A 17,734-nucleotide genomic window follows, 5' to 3' on the forward strand; every position below is an offset into this window, starting at 1 on the left:
AGATAGATAAGGTGGTTGTAGGGGTTGGTTAGGAGGTTAAGGGAATTAGCCCGGGAAACTTTGTTAAGGGTGAACTGCCATAAGTCACGACTAGCGAAGTCTTCGAGTAAAGTGAGCTTGTGGACTAGGTCATTGAGAGATTCAAATTGGTTTGTTAAAGTGATGATGGGCGATGATGGTTTGTAATTGTGGGATGAGAATATGCAAAACAAGTTTTATTTTGGTTTCACCTTTAACCTTTTTTTTTCATAAACATAAAAAAATTTTAACAAATGGACAATATAGAAAAACTATGTTAAAAGAGATAGAGAAAGGAGGAAGCAGAAGAGAATGAAAAATAAAGAAAGAAAAAAAGATAAGTTAAAAGAATAGAAAAGAAAAAAATTTAAATTGCTCAAAACGAAAAAATATGGGGACCAATTGTATAATTTAACTTAAAATTTTTGTTTGAAATGATGATTTAACATGCCATGTTAGCTTACCATTATACTGTTAACAGCTTAGTGACTAAAATTTTACAACACGTTAACATAAGTGACTAAAACGTAACATTTTAAACAAAGTGATTAAAATGTAAGCTAAGGTAAACAAAAGTGACTATTTTAACAGTTTACCCTAATTTTAAAAACACATAATTGATTCTATCTATTTTCATAATTTTAAAAATTAAATTTTCAACTCATTTAATGATTGAATAGTGTTTGAGTTACTTCGTTAACTTAATATAAAGTATTGTATTTAAATACACGTGAAGTGCCATAGTTATTGATTTTATAATGTAACCAAAATCTATTCCACGATAAATAGTTAGGAATCTAAACATGTAAAAACGAGGGCTTGGCCCATGAACAGATACCTTCGATTTTGAGTCCTTTGAGTTTTTTTTTTAAAAGAACACTGGCCCAACTTCATTTCATAATTTCCTTCATATCTAAAAACTTACAGCCGCTCTATATAAATTTCCCCCAAATCGGAAATCTTATTAGGGTTTTAGAGCTTTTTCAGGATTCGAAAGGAATAAGCTTCAGCGTCCGAATCGGGAGGAAATGGTGAAGGGACGCCAAGGAGAGCGTGTCAGGTAACCTTTGATCTCTTCACTTGTTCTTCGTTCTGAACCTACCTCCTTTTTTCTATCAATTTTCCCAGTTTGACGTACGGAATATAGCTTTTGGATTTTACTCACTCACTTTTTTTTTCTTTTTTTTTTGCAGACTCTATGTAAGAGGAACCATCTTGGGTTACAAGAGGTAGTAAGACTTTCCAAAAATTTTTTACTGTTTTATTGTTGTTGGTTTTAAGCTGGGATTTTAGTTTTAGGAATTAGAGGAAACCCGTTTTCCGGAAATTGAATATTTAGTTAAATGTAGGATTAAATTTAGCTGATTTAATTTTTTTAATGGAAAAAGAAAGTTGAAGTTTTAACTGTATTGTTTGTTTGTTATGAAATTGAGTGAAGGAAACAAAAATTTAGTTACTTTTTGTTTTTTTGCTGAAGTAGGTTTTTTATTGACTATAGGTGCTGGGTAGTGCTTCATTTTCAAACTAAAATCAGTGTTTGGGTGATAAAGGGTGATTGAATTTCTAGGTTTTAGAATGAGGGTTTGGAGTTGTGTTTTTTTAGATGTTCTGAGTTGAAGAACTAGAAATTGATTTTGGGGGCTGTTATATTTTATGTTTGGGATTGAAGCTTATTATTTGTTTGATGGTGGTGGTGTGGTTAGGTCAAAGTCGAACCAGTACCCAAATACTTCTTTGATCCAGATTGAGGGAGTTAACACCAAGGAGGAAGTAGCTTGGTATGCAGGAAAGCGCATGGCTTATATATACAAAGCTAAGGTGAAGAAGAATGGCTCACACTATCGCTGCATTTGGGGAAAGGTCACTAGACCTCATGGTAACAGTGGTGTTGTCCGTGCTAAGTTCAAGTCTAACCTTCCCCCAAAATCTATGGTGAGCGTGTTACATTGTCATTATCTAATGGGTTTCTCAACATTGTGTTTTAGATCTTACTTTATCTTTTTGTTTCCATTGCAGGGAGATCGAGTCAGAGTCTTCATGTACCCTAGCAATATCTAAGGTAATCTTGGCTTCATAGTTTATGTTCTATCTTATTTGTTTTGTGGTTTTACGAGTTTGCCACTGTCTTTGGTTGAACCGGGATTTGTTTGTTTGTATATGAGGAATCTTCTTCAGTTTAATGATTGCAACTTTCTGTTTGAAGCTTAGCTGCTTGACGGACAAGCTAATTTTTGTACATTAATTGCCTTCTGTATTCATTGTTATGTCCTTTTTGTGTGTCTATTACAATTTTTGCTGTGAATTTGTGTTGAAGTTTAGCCATGTGAACAACTGCAACTTTTATAATGACTACATCTGTAATTATTCAAACCTTTGATCATTGCTATGGTTGACACAATCTGTCATCTTTTAGCCTAATTCTTATCTAGATCCTTGCACCTGGCCTTAAAACATTTGTTCAAATTGTTTATATAGTGATATTAATCTCGTTTTAAAGTGATATAAATCGTCCTTGTGACATACTATTGTAGCTACTAATGCTTGTTTACTATCTCCTAATTTTGCATTTTCTTCCTTGTTTGCAGCTGTCTCGATGCCGAACGGCTTGTGATTGACTACTTGAGTGACTCTGCCTTTTCACTTTGTTTTGATAAACTTATTCAACATGTTTTGTGTTTATTTTTGGTTTGTTTAGGATGGTGTATGAAATAAGACAATCAGCATTTTGTTTACACATATTTTCTTCTCTCAAGGATTTTTACTTAAATTTGAAGATTTTGGATAATCATTCATTTTTTGGGAATCTATTGTCATCTTTGGTCTTCTGCTAGGTTTTTAGCTAGGGGCTAATCGAGCTTGACTCAGATGGGAATCTTTATAAAACTACTTTGATTTTCTTTATTTATTAAAATGATCATTTTTTGCTTAACTTTTCACTCTTAATTAAAAGAACGAAATAATTCATTTCTCTTTAATTTTGTATCTAAAATTGAGCTAACATATTTCTAATAAACCCAAACGAATAAACTAATGAGTCTCAATTAATTAATTAGTAAACCCACCTTGTCCTCTTCCATAAGGTCCTAGATAAATAACATTAGGAAAAATTCAAAAAGAAAAACAGAAACACACAAGCTTTTAAATCCCATTTCTTCCTCTCTCTTTATTCCTTCTCTTCAGAAAAATCTGTAGAGAGACAGCCACGTTCTTTCCATTTGGTGTTCCTCAAAACACGAAAAGCTTTCTTTAAAAAAAAAAGAAAAAAAATTCTCTTTTAAGGTCACGTTTCTAGATTTTCTTCCATTTTGGAAATGGGAATCCTTGATTTTCTAAAGAGAAACTTCAATTAAATCCATAGAAGCTAATTCAATCCCATCATTCCAAAAAAAAAAAATCCCACTGTTTCCAAGAAAAAGACCCATTGTTTCCCAGATTTCAAGTTAATACCGTTTTCTTTCTCCTTTTTTTAATCCCAGATACCCAGATCTTCAAAACACCAAAGAAGACCATGAAAACCAACTCCAAATTGTTCACAATCGGGCTAGTAACAGCCTGGTACTCCTCCAACATTGGTGTATTGTTGTTAAACAAATATTTACTAAGCAATTATGGTTTCAAATACCCCATCTTCTTAACCATGTGTCACATGACAGCTTGTTCATTGTTAAGCTACATCGCAATTGCATGGATGAAGATGGTCCCCATGCAGACCATTCGATCTAGGGTCCAATTCTTCAAGATTTCGGCGTTGAGTTTGGTATTTTGTGTGTCGGTGGTGTTTGGGAATATTTCTTTGAGGTTCCTTCCGGTTAGCTTTAATCAGGCTGTTGGTGCTACGACGCCATTTTTTACGGCGGTATTTGCTTACTTGATGACATTGAAGAGGGAGGCATGGCTTACTTATCTTACCCTTGTTCCTGTTGTTGCTGGGGTTATCATTGCCAGTGGGGTATGTATTTTGCTTGTTTTTCTTGGAATATGAAATTGTTTACCCTTTTTTTTTCTTTTACTGGAAATGGGTTTGGCTTTACTTTGTTGGTTTTTTATAATACAAGTGATGATAGAGTAGTTAATAAAAATGGTAGCTTATTTTAGGGATCTGTTGAGAATCTTTTTGGAATGTGGAAACTGGTTTCTTTTATTTTTGTTCAAATTAGTGTTGATTTGCTCCTTTTTTTTATGTTGGATAATGGTTCAAATTATTGTCTTGTTGTAAATAAATGTGTTCTTGAGTCTCATTTCAATTTTGTGACCATCATGTAGCCTAAAGAATCCATTAATTGTTGTAGATTGCAGTACTTTGAACTTAGAATTATGAATTGAAGGATTTGCTTCTAGCTCTATTCAGTTGCTGAAAAATGGAATTGAAATGCCTTGTTTCTTATCTTAATTTGGAGGGTTTTTAAATAATAATGATCATAATTTGTGGATGGAGAGGGATCCATTTACACCGGTGCACCCTTTTGTATCTTTTTGTACGATCAATATATTAACGATCCAACCTCCATTCATATGTCAAATTTGATGCAAATTAAAAATTTATAACTATTTGTTTTAGGAAAAAATCTTTCAACCATTTAATAGATATTTATGTATAGTATTTTAGATCGATATGATGAAGATATCTGATCAGTTTGAAAATTTACATGCATGACAATTACAATTTCATCGATAAATTCAACGGTTGGATCGTTAAAATATTGATCATACAAAGAGATACAAAAAGGTGTAAAACTACTTTAGGTTTACACTAGTATAAGTGGATCCCGTCCCCTTTGTGGGTTATCTATTCTTTTATGTTGGTTTCATATAGATAATTAACTCATGAACTTATTGTTTATGATTCATCAATGCATCTCTTTTTCCTCCTCTGCTTTTTCTCTGGCATTTTCCATATTGTATGTTTCAGTTGTGCTACTTAGAAGGGTGTAGCATTGAATTTTGCCCATCTATTGATTTGAAAACCTTCAAATTTCCTCATTTTATCTTTATAATATTTCATTTGATTTACCTGCCTTCTTATTGTTATTTTTCATTTTTCTTACATGACCATAGGGTGAACCAAGTTTCCACCTATTTGGTTTTATCATGTGCATCTCAGCTACGGCTGCAAGGGCTCTTAAGACAGTTTTACAAGGGATCTTGCTTTCTTCTGAAGGGTTAGGAATTTTTATGCCTTTTGCTCGTGCTTTGTTGTGCATGGCTTAATTTATGTTAGTTCTAGAGTAGAAAAGTTTGTGAAAAGTTATTGCTATTTTATCTTAGAGAGAAGCTGAATTCCATGAACCTCCTCCTCTACATGGCTCCAATGGCTGTCGTATTTCTACTTCCCGCAACGCTTATTATGGAAGAAAACGTGGTTGGCATTACCCTTGCCCTTGCTAGAGATGACATCAAGATCATTTGGTATCTATTATTCAATTCAGCACTAGCATATTTTGTGAATTTGACCAACTTTTTGGTCACAAAACACACCAGTGCCCTGACTTTGCAGGTATGACATGCGTGATACTTGTAACAGACTTCACTCAACATTTTCCTCTAATATTTTGGCTTTTAGGAACTTGCCACGTTTATGTTGCATTCTCTTTCAAAAGAAAAATGACACGTATCCTATTATAATAGTATTTTAATTCTACGAACTCCTATGATTATGAAATGAATCCTCTGTTTGACTGTTTAAAGAAATTGGCACGGCTTTAGGAACTTTCTATAGGAATGACCATTATACCATATGGTTAATTATTCTTTTGTCTGTCTTTCCTTATTTACACATCTCCCTTTTTACATCTTACTAATAAGGGTATTCTCTAATAGAAAGATGGTCTTATGATTATGAAGGTTTGAATTCTAGAAACTGATATGAACAGGAATAAATCTATCTTTTGGTCGTATATATGAAATAAATCTTGCATGATCATGCAGACATTTAGACATGCATTAATTTTATCTTTGAGATACTGAGATGGTTACTCTTCAGGTTCTAGGAAATGCAAAAGGAGCTGTAGCTGTGGTGGTTTCCATCTTAATTTTTAGAAATCCAGTCTCTGTTACCGGAATGCTTGGTTATACACTCACAGTCTTTGGCGTAATACTCTACAGTGAAGCCAAGAAACGAAGCAAATGAGGCAACATCCCGGGACCACAATACATACGTGCAATTTTTCTTATTTTATTGCAAGGACAACGGTAAAGCCCAAGAAGCAGTTCTGGCTGTGTAGAAGCCTGTGGTGCCATGGATTTGCACTATAGATTCAAAATTTTCCCTGTAAGCCTGGAAAACTAGGTTTTATATATCATATATACATAGATATCTGTCAGAAACATCAGCTGGATTATAAAAAAAAAAAATTAGAGAACTCCCATAAGTGACCGAACGGTCTCTATCATTCCCAGCTTGGGGTTTTAGAGGAATATCTTCTTTTTCTTTTAAAAGGAAAAGTCTGTAGAATTGACACACAGTCCATTTGTTATCAACATTGCTAATATTTTTTATTAATTAATGAAGAAGGAAACGCATTTGTTTACCACCTTATTGCTTGATTAGTCTTTTTCATATGCTGGTAATTATTGATGTATGATTATGTGATTTAACTCCGTTAATTTTAATTAGCCATGGTATTGTCTTTGTTCAGCAAATATTCATGATGAATATGGTCATCAGGATAGATTCATGCAACACTTTAAGAATGACAAGAATCCAACAAATTTCCAGATATCCTTTCATTCACAAACTATAACAAGCTATTGACAATACTTGCCCAAGTCAAAGCTTCCATGCATCATGCACATCAACAAGCAAACATCATTCTAAACCCCATTGATCAGAGATACAAAAAATACCAAAATCCTATTGTTGGTAATTGCCCATGTTTAAAGGTCCACGCTTGTCATCACTAAGCATGACATCATTTCCTAACATATTCACATCCTAAATTCAGACATCGGCCAGAGATTATACAAGAAAAAAGTTATGTTATGCAATGTAGGGATAATGCAACTACTCAACATCCATAACTTCAACCTCTGTCTTATCTTCCACTTGAAGCATAGTTCCACTAATTCTACCCTCTTTAGGCTTGGTTCTCAACGAGTATTCATCGTTTCTCCGTATTACGGAATGACGCTTCCATCCATGTCCTTCCAAAAGTGATATTTTCATCTTGTACAAAGAATGGCCACTTTGTATGTTTTGGGAAGGTTGCACAATCAGTTTGCTAACTTATTGCGTTAGTGGTTGTCAAGCCCAAGAGATGAAATGGTGTGGCATTCGCCATTGAGAAATGATGATCTAGTGTAAGACGGTCCCACAAAAGTGATAGTTGGCTAGAGTCAGGTTCCTCTAAATCGTAAGTCTAAAATATAAGTGGAGTTGGTGGTCGTAGGCGTCCTCTTCCACTATAACTGGCTTATTCTAAAATGAGAAGGATCACCTAAAAGCCTAGGATTGAACCCAAGGAGGATCGAGACAACTAGAGGCTGGAATCCCTTAAATCGAAGAATCTTTTTCCTCAATTCTGTTTCTTTTTACAATTTCAATTTCAATTTATACAATTTCAATTCGTCATATTTTTAATTCTATCTTTTTTATTTTTTTCAGGTATGCTATTTTTCTTGGGCACGACTGTGCCCAAGATTTCGAGGAACAAGAAGTTGTAACAATCCAGTCCCTGAGGATTTGACCCTACTTCCCTTATACTATTCTTTTCGTTATTTCATAGGGATAAGTTATTTTTTGTGCTTTCAACAACACACTATTTATATACCTATTCACATATATCAAACTTCATCTTAAAACATCAATAAACATAAAAAAAAATCTAATATGAACTTACCTAATCACAATAGCTACGAACACTTCAACAACGACTACTCGACGACTTTTCCTTTCCCGCAATTATCAACCAACTAATCTGTTTCTTGATCTAAATATAATATTTTCATTCACTAACCAATTCAAATATCATAAAAAAATAAAAATTCATATATTTGACCCTTAATTGTCATTATACACTTTTACCCTAATTTTTTTTTACCTTTTATTCAATTTAGTCTTTAAACTCGAAACTTTCAAATCTATCACAATTTCACAAATTTCATGCTAGCCAAATTTTCCCTTATGCCGTTACAGCCCATAATCATTAAAACAGCACAAGAATTTCATGCCAAGTTTATTATTTTATCAATTTAGTCCTTAAACATAAAAATTAAACAAAATCGCTTTACAAAATTGTCCAATTTAACTATCAAGCTTATAAATCTATCATAAAACTTCAAAAACACCACCAATTCATTAATGGCATAATTCAAAATATTTAACATTTTTACAAATTAGTCCTTGAGTTAGCTAGATTAAGCTACAACGATCTTAAAAACATAAAATTTACTAAAAAACGTGTTTAATTTGCTTACCATGCAAAAGGGCCGAAAGCTTAAAATTAAAACAATGACTTCTTCTCTTTTTATTATTTTTTTGAGCATTCAGTGAAGACACTAAAAAAATGGGAAGAAGATGACCATGTTTTTGGTTTTAACTATTATTAATATTATTATTTAACATTAAAAGATAACATAAAAATATAATAAAATAACATCGACCGTCCCAACTATAATAAAATATGGAATAATTACGTCATAAAACCCTCCAATTATGAATTTATAATCATTTAGTAAATATAACTAACACGATTAACTTTTGCAGCTTTTACGATTTAGTCCTTTTTCCTTAATTAACTATCCAAATGTCAAAACTTTTAGACCAAATTTCAATACACCTATATAGTAACTCCGCAAATATGTAATAGAAATATTTACGAGATTGGTTTACAGAAACGAGGTCCTAATACCTAATTTTCTAAAACCATTTGTACTTAAATATTCATTCAATTATAAAAAAATTATCAAATCAAAATTCAATATAATATTATATTTTTGACTTGTAAATATTAAATAATAATATTTATGAACTCACTCGTCGAATTTGTGATTCTGAAACCAATATTTTCTACACCACTAAAAAATGGGCTGTTTCAATTTCTCTTATTTTCCATCATCATTACAAGTAGTATACTTCTATATATATAGGGAGATTAAAATTGTCATTTTCTAATGCATAAATAGAAAAAAGGGGTTATAAGGAGATAAAAGTGAAGAGTTATGAAAGATGAAAGGTGAAGAGCTAAGGATGATGAAAAGCGAAAAGTTGATTATAATAAACATCCACTTAATATCATTTATAACACTCCTCCTTGGATGTTCATTGTATAAAAGATATGCCTCGTTAAAGACCTTACTAGGAAAAACTCTGTAGGACAAAAACCTAGTAAAGGAAGAAATAGTACATAATCTTTTAATACACAATATGTTACAACCTTAACAACATGTTTGGTTAGAGGGAATAGGAATGCATTCCCCCCAATTCGGTGGCCCATGCCTATTCTATTGTTTGGTTGGCTGTAATGGGCTATTACAGCCTTATTCCATACGGGGTTTTTCAACGCAAAACTGTCGTTTACCATTTGGCACTCTCTCCACGGAATAGCGATTCAGCATGAAAAATTTGGTCTGAGTTTCAACTTTACCCTTCTCATTTCTTTCTCACGTCTAAAGCATCTTCTTCTTTTTTTCATTCTTCTTCCTATTTCTTTCCAACCTTCTCCCTATTTTTCATGCTTCTATCTTGACCAACCCTTTGACAAACCCTAACAACCTTCAACAAGGCCTTCAATTACGAATCGTATGAGGTGGAAACTTGAGAAGAGAAACAATCGAATTGGTTCGATGTGAGTAGTCGTCCCTAAGGTAACTCTACTCCCATTTTGATTTCCTTTTTTTCTAATTTTTTTGTTAAATTAGTAGAAATAATAGGTGTCTTTTCAGTTCTGGGTATTTTGATTTCCACTTTTTTTTCTCAAAATCTGAGCAAAACCCAGATGTTAAAAAGTGGTAATTTGTTCTGGGTATTTGTTGTTTTTTAAGTTTTTTTTGTACATGCATTTCCCCTGTAAGCAGTTTCTCTTTACTATCAGATGGTTCATCTTCAAGCTTGTTTTCACACAATGGGCAGTCTTTATCTGACCATGGATCACCACCACCACCATTAGAGGACTTTAAGCCACACTTGTTTGGTGAACTTGATCTTTGTAGAAACTTTAGTGAACTGTATATTAGCAATGATCAAGAGAATTTGGATTCTAGTTTTAGAGATTTCTCCCTTGAATCCAATGGGATTCAACGTTTTGACCAATTCAATGTTGAGAAACATGGTGTTTGTGATACATTGAGGAAAGGGTTTTCTGAATTTATGCCTTTGAGTTTCAATGGTAGGATGAATATGGCATTTTCTGGTTTGCCCCATAATTTATTAGGTCCTCAAATGTATGCTTATGAATGTGTGTTACTTCATTAAACGTTTGTAGCATTTTATGGAATGATATTTGGTAGTGCGATCTCACTAGGTATTTCTTTTCCCAACTCTCACATTCCTGCAATAGAACCGCCTTTTTCTTTAATGCTGTCATTATTATTATTATTAAAATGGCTTAGGTGCTTTAAATTATGTAAAATAAAATGGCAATAAAACAGGTGGGATAGGCATTGCTAAGATGATCAAACAGATTGAAAGAAAGGAGTATATGAGACTTGATGATATTTGCTCCTATCAGCCATAGCTTGAATTGGAAGAGTAGTGAAAGTTTAACTACAAAAGTCCCCTGTACAACAAGACATATTACAATTATAGATGCACTACGTGTTACAAGGCCAAGCCTCCATTACCAAAATAAGAGAATCAGATTTCATTAAATTATGATAATGTATGATCCATTTTTTAGCAAGAAGCAAAATGTGTTGTCAAATATTCAAAATTTTTTTTAGAACAATGATTTTTATGGTACGCATGTAGTACACTTCTATAATTTCATGAATGGTATCCGAGAAATGACTGTAAATTTAAATAGCGATTCTGCATAAATTTACGTTTAATGAAGTAACACACATTCATAAGCATACAATAAGGAAAACAACAGAGAAAACTTCAATGTTATTTCTTATTTATATTATGATTTTAGTAAATTGGCATAAGAATAATTATATTAAGAATTTTATTAAATTATATTTAATAATAATTATGTTAAAATATGATTAAATTATTTATTATTTATATTAATAATCTTATTAAAATTTAATAACAATAATCATCTAACTAAAAAAAATTATGCTAATGGTATTCTAGTCATTTTAGTTTTTTTCCTTATGCTATTACAACATCATTCTATTCAACCAAACACAATAATACTATTACAGTTCTATTCCATTCCATTCAACCAAACAATTGAATTACTATTATAATTCTATTCCATTACAGCTTTATTAAATTACAGCTCTATTCCATTATAGTGAACCAAACGTGGCCTAAAAGAAAAATGTAGTGCGAATTTACTCCCCCTCATTTAAGCATCACATAAGATTTTTAAAACAACGCAATCTAACGCTAAAAATTAACTTCTCAAATGTAGTAGTAGAGAGTGCCTTAGTTAAAAGATCTGTTAAATTCTCACTTGAACGAATTTGTTGAACATTTATATTCTATTCTTTTGTAGATAATATTGTATCATTCACTATTACCAACATAATAAGTGCATTGGACACATAAAAAATAATACTTCAGGACCATCCTTTTATAACATTATTGTATTGTAACACCCCAGACCCGACCTAAACGTTAAGGCTGAATCTGGAGAACTTACACCAACTCGTTTGAAAAATTAATTTTTGCGAAATAGAAAATATCGAAAACCGTGAATTAGATTTGAGAAAACGCATGCTTACTATTCGTGCATAATCTAAAACTTACATTGTTATCTTACGCAAAACGTATTACAAATTTGTAGCAGAAAATTCATATTTTGTTTAATTTTGTAAAATGCTCGTTTAATCATAAAATCATGTCAATTTTAAATAACTAAATAAAAATATTTATCAAAACCCAAATACCGAAATTAAATCTAAAAACTTAGTCCAAAAACCAAAAGTCCAGAAACTTAATTAATGATATTTCAAGCCATCTTAAGCGAGAAACTAATCTGAGCTCTCGCATGTTGTTCAATCCTAAACTTGCTAGTTACCTTAGAGGAAAACAAACAAAGAGTAAGCTTGCAAGTTTAGTGTGTAACACATTACAAGCAACAAATCAGATACACATAAATAAACAAATATGTTTCCAAATAAATATTCAAACATATTATCATATATAGAATCAAATGTATTTTCATAATCAGATACAGATGCAAATTTAGATTCAAATACAAATGTAGACGTAGATTCAGATACAGATGCAGACATAGATCCTACCTCCATCCGCTACACACTAGCTCTGTCCAACCAATCACACCAATTAGGACTACAAGAGTCCATACATCCAACCATACCAGGTCGTGGTGGTATGCACTCATAATGCTGCAGTTGAGCTGTCAGACAAATATTGCAGTTTAATCTCCAAAATTGTAGTAATACTGTCAGAATACACTTCCTTCATCACATATCAAAACCCACCTTGATGCACATGCATAAATAAACTAACACATATATCCCATAAACAGATATCATACATGTTTTTCAGACATAATCATGCTTTTGGAGTTATCAGAACACAAAACGTACAAGTATTTTTCACATACCTTACCTATATCACATACAAACACACATCAACAAATGTCAGATTTCAAGTCTTATTTAAGCCAAACAGACCTACAGAAGGTCTAATTATGAATTTCAGAGTCAAACAAGTCTAGGTGAAATTTTCCAAATAATGCGCCCAACTATACCAACCCATGTGACCGTGTATCTCACACGATTTGGCACACGGCCGTGTGACGTTGATAGAATGCATTTCAGCTTTTCGTCGTTTGCTATTTTTCAAGTTTTTTGTTACACACCTAGTTGTTTCTCGATGCGAACGCAATTGTGAAAATTTCAATACCTAAATCGCCATTCGAAAAAGAATTAGTAAGCAAGTCTTACACTAAATCCATCCACTAAATCGAATGCAACCAATCCATTATTACAAACTAACGAAACCAACCCTTAATTAACACTTTCATCACTTACCTCTTTCAAAACAATAGCCAATAGAAGTTTAATTCACCGAGGATTCAAAAATTCATGTTCCCCACCTAACCAAAATTACAAAATAGCCATTAACCTCAACGTCAAAATGATAGAAAGCACTCAAAGCAAACATACGAAGAATTACCCACGACAAACTTACAAATCTAACTCCGAAATACTTACCAATCACAGTCGTTACAGATTAATTGGCAAAGAGGCGAAAAAATAAAAAAATAATATAAACAAGAAGGAAGATCAAAGAAAGAAACCAAATGAAATAGGGAAGGCGACAGAAGAAGAAATCAATAAAGAAAAAACAAAAGGAAAAAAAAACGTGAAATTGATACAAAGCAAAAAAAAATGCGATGAGTGAAGGGAGAGCGGAGAGATGGATGGTTGGGGGAGTAAATTTAGGAGAAAATCCTTCACCACTATTTTTTTACAACTACCTTACTAACTCCTATCGTTATCCACATCAAAATTTTTTTCATGGAGTTTAAAACAAAAATAAGTTTTTCACTAGCATATTTAGGGATTTGGACACAGGACCAAAGGGTAAGCTAAAACATTACCACTAAACCAACAAACTCATTCTTGATATCAATTGAGCAAAAATAACATATAAGTTGGGTCTTCAAGGTCAGAGGTTGAAACAAAAATTTACAGAAAGGGATTTGAACATAAGACCTCTCACATTCAAACACAACTTTTAACCACTAAACCAAAACAAATTACTTGACATAATTTTCACAACCTTGATTCAAAACAGGACGTGACCACTCTTGGTTTCACTAACTCAATTTCTTTTAACCCGATTTTTGGGATGTGACATGTATGACCATTTGTTCTTATTAAACACTCAACCTTTAAGTCAAGACAAAATTTAATTTTTAGATATACTTTCATTATAAATTTTATCTATTGAATAATTATTGCTTTTAAAAATTCTTCAGGAATTCCAAAGATATTTGATACATTAATATCAACAATGATGATAATAGCCTATATATAAATATATTAATTAATAAAAACTCTTGAACAAAATCATATTCACATTTAATGATATTCTCCTGAAACTCGAGTTTTATGCTTCAAGCATCAATATTATCAAATAATTTATATTAGATGAATACAAATTCACTAGACATGAATAAATAACTTTATTTGATGTTTGCATCCACTAGAAATTAATCATTTTTCATAACCAACAACCAAGTGTCTTGTGAATGTTCTTGTTACAAGTCAATTCTATATATTATGGCTTGTATTTTTTTTCGCTATTATGCTAACATGTACTCCCCTTAACTTTACACCTTTCGGGTGTTTGGACTTCTTGTCCGAGATAAATTTCATAAGTTAAAATAGAAGCATTTATTTATTTTGATGATTTATTCTCATTTCAATGTTTTCATGTATATTTTCATTCAAAATCATCACTTTTCCATAATATTTCCTTTTGTCAGTTCTATCATCTTTCGTTATGACATAATTAATTGATATATCTCATTATATTCATTATTTCAAGTACTTGAATCATTTTTGAGGTTCTATCAAAAGCCATGCATTGGGTCTCTTCATGAGTACCCGCCTCATTTACCATGTTACCATCTTCATTTCTTTCTCCTTTCTTTCAAGAATTTTTCATTTTATGGAGCATGCCCAAGACCTATTTTTATCACACTGTCCTTCTAGGACATATACTTATATGGAGCATGCCCAAGACTTATTTTTATCACATTGTCCTTCTAAGACATATACTTTTTTGGAGCATTTTAGTTGGTATATGTATCAATTAGTATATGCAATCTCTAAATGTGATCATTAAACATGTCTGACAAATAATTTTATCCTTCAAACTTTGAGCACATAATATTAGTGAGGATCACAAAAAAAAATGATGACATAAATATTTAACCAATTCGTCTCCCCTTAATGTTGAGAAAATTTGCAGCATGACAATACTTTTAACATCTAATGAAAATTCTAGAATTTCTCAACCTCATACTTGGTGATCCATCTTAATGCATTATGGTGAAATATGAAATAGATATTATACATCTAGATATTCTTAGATGGAATCTATTAGCTTATAAATGAAAGTCAATTCTCACGAGAAAAATATTTCTTACATGTTGGTTTGATGCAAATAAAATTACATGTTTATTGTAAAACAATTCTTATATTAATGGTTAAGCAATTAACTGGAGGCATAATTTTGCTAAACATTAAGTATAACATATATAGGCAATAAACAACTTAATATTATCCCAGCTAAAACTACGAAAATCAAGCTTGAGATATAATGCACTAGCGTTGTTAGCACAAATTGCATGCTATAGAAATTGTGCACGACCAAATTATTTTAAGAAATAATATCGCAAACTTCGGGTTGCACACATGTGATACATGAACTCATTTATTATTTGGTTATCATCTAAAAATGCAATTGACCTCTAACTTTAGTTGGTGTTAGTTCAATATTTTCTCCAAAGAACAAGTATTGATGACAATTATTAAAATATAACTTCTAATTCTTCAATAAAATCATATAAATTTTCATCAAATTATTTTGCATCATCATTGAATCAGGATGGTCTAACCAGTCATACCAACACTAAGAACTTCTTTTCACTATCTCATATGTTAATCATATACGTATAATGTATTCCTTCGGTGAGTATTTATAATACATAAACACGAGTATCTCATGTCATTTCTATTTTCTATTCATGGTTTTAATGTAAAACACATAAAGATTTCCTTCAACATATATCTTCTTGATTTGAAATATAATATTATGTTTTACAAAATTTTGCATCACAAGGAGGTAAAAAAGAGCTTTTTACAGTTTGATGCAATATTAGCTTTTCAGGAGCATGTAATCATTTTATTATATAACCTTAATGAAGGCTTAATTTATTATAAATGATATACACTTTTGCACTTCTCTTCAATATGAATGATAAAAATTTCTGATCTTCAAAACCTTTATTTATTCATATAAAAATAAAATGAATAGGTATAAATAAAACATATATTAAACATAATAAATAATAAATTCATGTTACTAATAAATCATTATTGTTAGATAATATATATTTTTTATATACCATAATACAATAAAATGCAAAATATTATAAGGCTAGATTAAAATAACTTTGTAGCTATAAAGGTTTAAACATAAAATTTTTATAATCTCCACCTCAATTATGAAACTATTCAGACAGGGTGAATATTTACTTTGTAGCTATAAAGGTTTAAACATAAAAATCATCCTTGTATGCATGGTCATCTTTAGTATCATAGTAAAAGTTTTCATCTTTTGCCGAAAAATTATCCTCCATTTCATCATTTTGAGATAACGAAATTTATCTCAATATTGTTTCTTTTTTTTTAATGGATGCTTAAACATACAACAAGTATGTGACCAATTCATTTTCATACCACATTGGTAGCATGAATTTTCAATAACCTTCGAATATTTTATCCACCACTTCCTTATTTTTCTACTTATTATTCTTTTTTCTAGTGGTTAAAAGTACCACTATTATAACTACCATGATAACAATTATTAGTACGTCTCCAACCACTATTGGAATATTTTCAAATATTTATAGTATCCCAATAACTATAAATGAATGAGTGTAATTAATCAAAAGATAAATCTTTTGATCATTGGTCAAAAGTTATATCATTTGATTTTTTTTAAAAAGAATTATAACTATTCAAAAAATATTATTTGAATAGTTACAAAATAAAATGAATAATTATTATTGAAAGATGTCTCTATGAAGAGATATGAAAATTCCTATAAATAGGAATGGGATTTCATTTGGAAATCATATCAGCAAATTCTAATATTCTTTCTTTCCTTCCTTCATTTTCTAATATTATTAGATTATTCTATAAAGTATTACTGCAGAAATCCTTTGTAGAAATTGAGTTTTTTGTTATACATTGCTCAATGCATAGTGGACTATTCTCGTCAGTGCAAAACGCAAATAGTCATTGGCTTCATTGTATCCTCGAGGTTAATTTTCTTGGAACTCATTTGCACACTGAAGGTAGGTGGGGGCGAATATAACCTTCAAGATAGTGGCTTGATACACGCCTTAGAGCCTGTCCTATTTCTTCTTTTTCTATTCAAGTTTCGATCGTGTGTTCGAGATTTTCCTTACCGGAGTTTTGAACTAACAATTTTAAGGTTATATTTCATGATGACTACCACAACACATGAAAGTGGAACACTAAGGGAGTTGGCTTCCAACATTGTTAAACTTGATCGGTTTGATGGTGGCAATTTTCGACGATGGCAGAAAAAGATGCACTTCTTATTATCAACTTTGAAGATTGCTTATGTTTTGGATTCTCTAAGACCTGAAGAGAATGAAAATGAATCTGTTGCTGCAACCCAAGAAAGACAAAAATGGGACAATGCTGAATACATGTGTACGGGCCATATATTGAATGGTTTATCAAATGGTTTGTTCGACACCTACCAAAACGAGGTCACTGCTAAAGAATTATAGGACAAATTAGAGGCAAGATACATGACCAAAGATGTTACAAGTAAGAAATTTCTTGTCAGTCGTTTCAATAATTATCAAAT

The 17,734-nt window shown here is 31.5% G+C and overlaps 2 protein-coding genes and 1 long non-coding RNA gene across 4 annotated transcripts; all 3 read left to right on the forward strand.

Annotated features, from left to right (window-relative positions):
* Positions 1 to 836: 836 nt before the first annotated feature.
* LOC107955154 (60S ribosomal protein L35a-1) lies at positions 837 to 2,752 on the forward strand. The gene is made up of 5 exons (XM_016890883.2): positions 837 to 1,078; positions 1,212 to 1,247; positions 1,722 to 1,950; positions 2,035 to 2,077; positions 2,604 to 2,752. The coding sequence occupies exons 1-4, from the start codon at positions 1,047 to 1,049 to the stop codon at positions 2,074 to 2,076; spliced, it is 339 nt and encodes a 112-aa protein (XP_016746372.1). The 5' UTR covers positions 837 to 1,046; the 3' UTR covers position 2,077; positions 2,604 to 2,752.
* Positions 2,753 to 2,910: 158 nt separating this feature from the next.
* LOC107955153 (probable sugar phosphate/phosphate translocator At3g11320) lies at positions 2,911 to 6,548 on the forward strand. Of its 2 annotated transcripts, XM_016890882.2 has the most exons (5): positions 2,911 to 3,573; positions 3,672 to 3,967; positions 5,074 to 5,177; positions 5,284 to 5,512; positions 5,999 to 6,548. In XM_016890882.2, the coding sequence occupies exons 2-5, from the start codon at positions 3,707 to 3,709 to the stop codon at positions 6,143 to 6,145; spliced, it is 741 nt and encodes a 246-aa protein (XP_016746371.1). In that variant the 5' UTR covers positions 2,911 to 3,573; positions 3,672 to 3,706; the 3' UTR covers positions 6,146 to 6,548. The 2 variants fall into 2 exon arrangements, with proteins under 2 accessions (XP_016746371.1, XP_016746370.1); XM_016890881.2 differs by having other exon boundaries at positions 2,911 to 3,967.
* A 2,850-nt stretch (positions 6,549 to 9,398) lies between these two features.
* LOC107955155 (uncharacterized) lies at positions 9,399 to 10,464 on the forward strand. The gene is made up of 2 exons (XR_001699817.2): positions 9,399 to 9,819; positions 10,047 to 10,464. It is a non-coding gene; the product is annotated as an uncharacterized lncRNA (long non-coding RNA).
* Positions 10,465 to 17,734: the final 7,270 nt, after the last annotated feature.

This window comes from Gossypium hirsutum, chromosome D04 (genome assembly GCF_007990345.1).
Source record: "Gossypium hirsutum isolate 1008001.06 chromosome D04, Gossypium_hirsutum_v2.1, whole genome shotgun sequence".
Classification (NCBI taxonomy): Eukaryota; Viridiplantae; Streptophyta; class Magnoliopsida; order Malvales; family Malvaceae; genus Gossypium; species Gossypium hirsutum.

Bases quoted from the DNA above. Each gene is read 5' to 3' on its own strand.
- LOC107955154 (XM_016890883.2), top strand. From the start codon at position 1,047: ATGGTGAAGGGACGCCAAGGAGAGCGTGTCAG. The intron at 1,079-1,211 runs GTAACCTTTGAT...TTTTTTTTGCAG, and splicing joins CGCCAAGGAGAGCGTGTCAG to ACTCTATGTAAGAGGAACCA. The intron at 1,248-1,721 runs GTAGTAAGACTT...TGGTGTGGTTAG, and splicing joins ACCATCTTGGGTTACAAGAG to GTCAAAGTCGAACCAGTACC.
- LOC107955153 (XM_016890881.2), top strand. From the start codon at position 3,527: ATGAAAACCAACTCCAAATTGTTCACAATCGGGCTAGTAACAGCCTGG. The intron at 5,178-5,283 runs GTTAGGAATTTT...ATTTTATCTTAG, and splicing joins ATCTTGCTTTCTTCTGAAGG to AGAGAAGCTGAATTCCATGA. The intron at 5,513-5,998 runs GTATGACATGCG...GTTACTCTTCAG, and splicing joins CCAGTGCCCTGACTTTGCAG to GTTCTAGGAAATGCAAAAGG.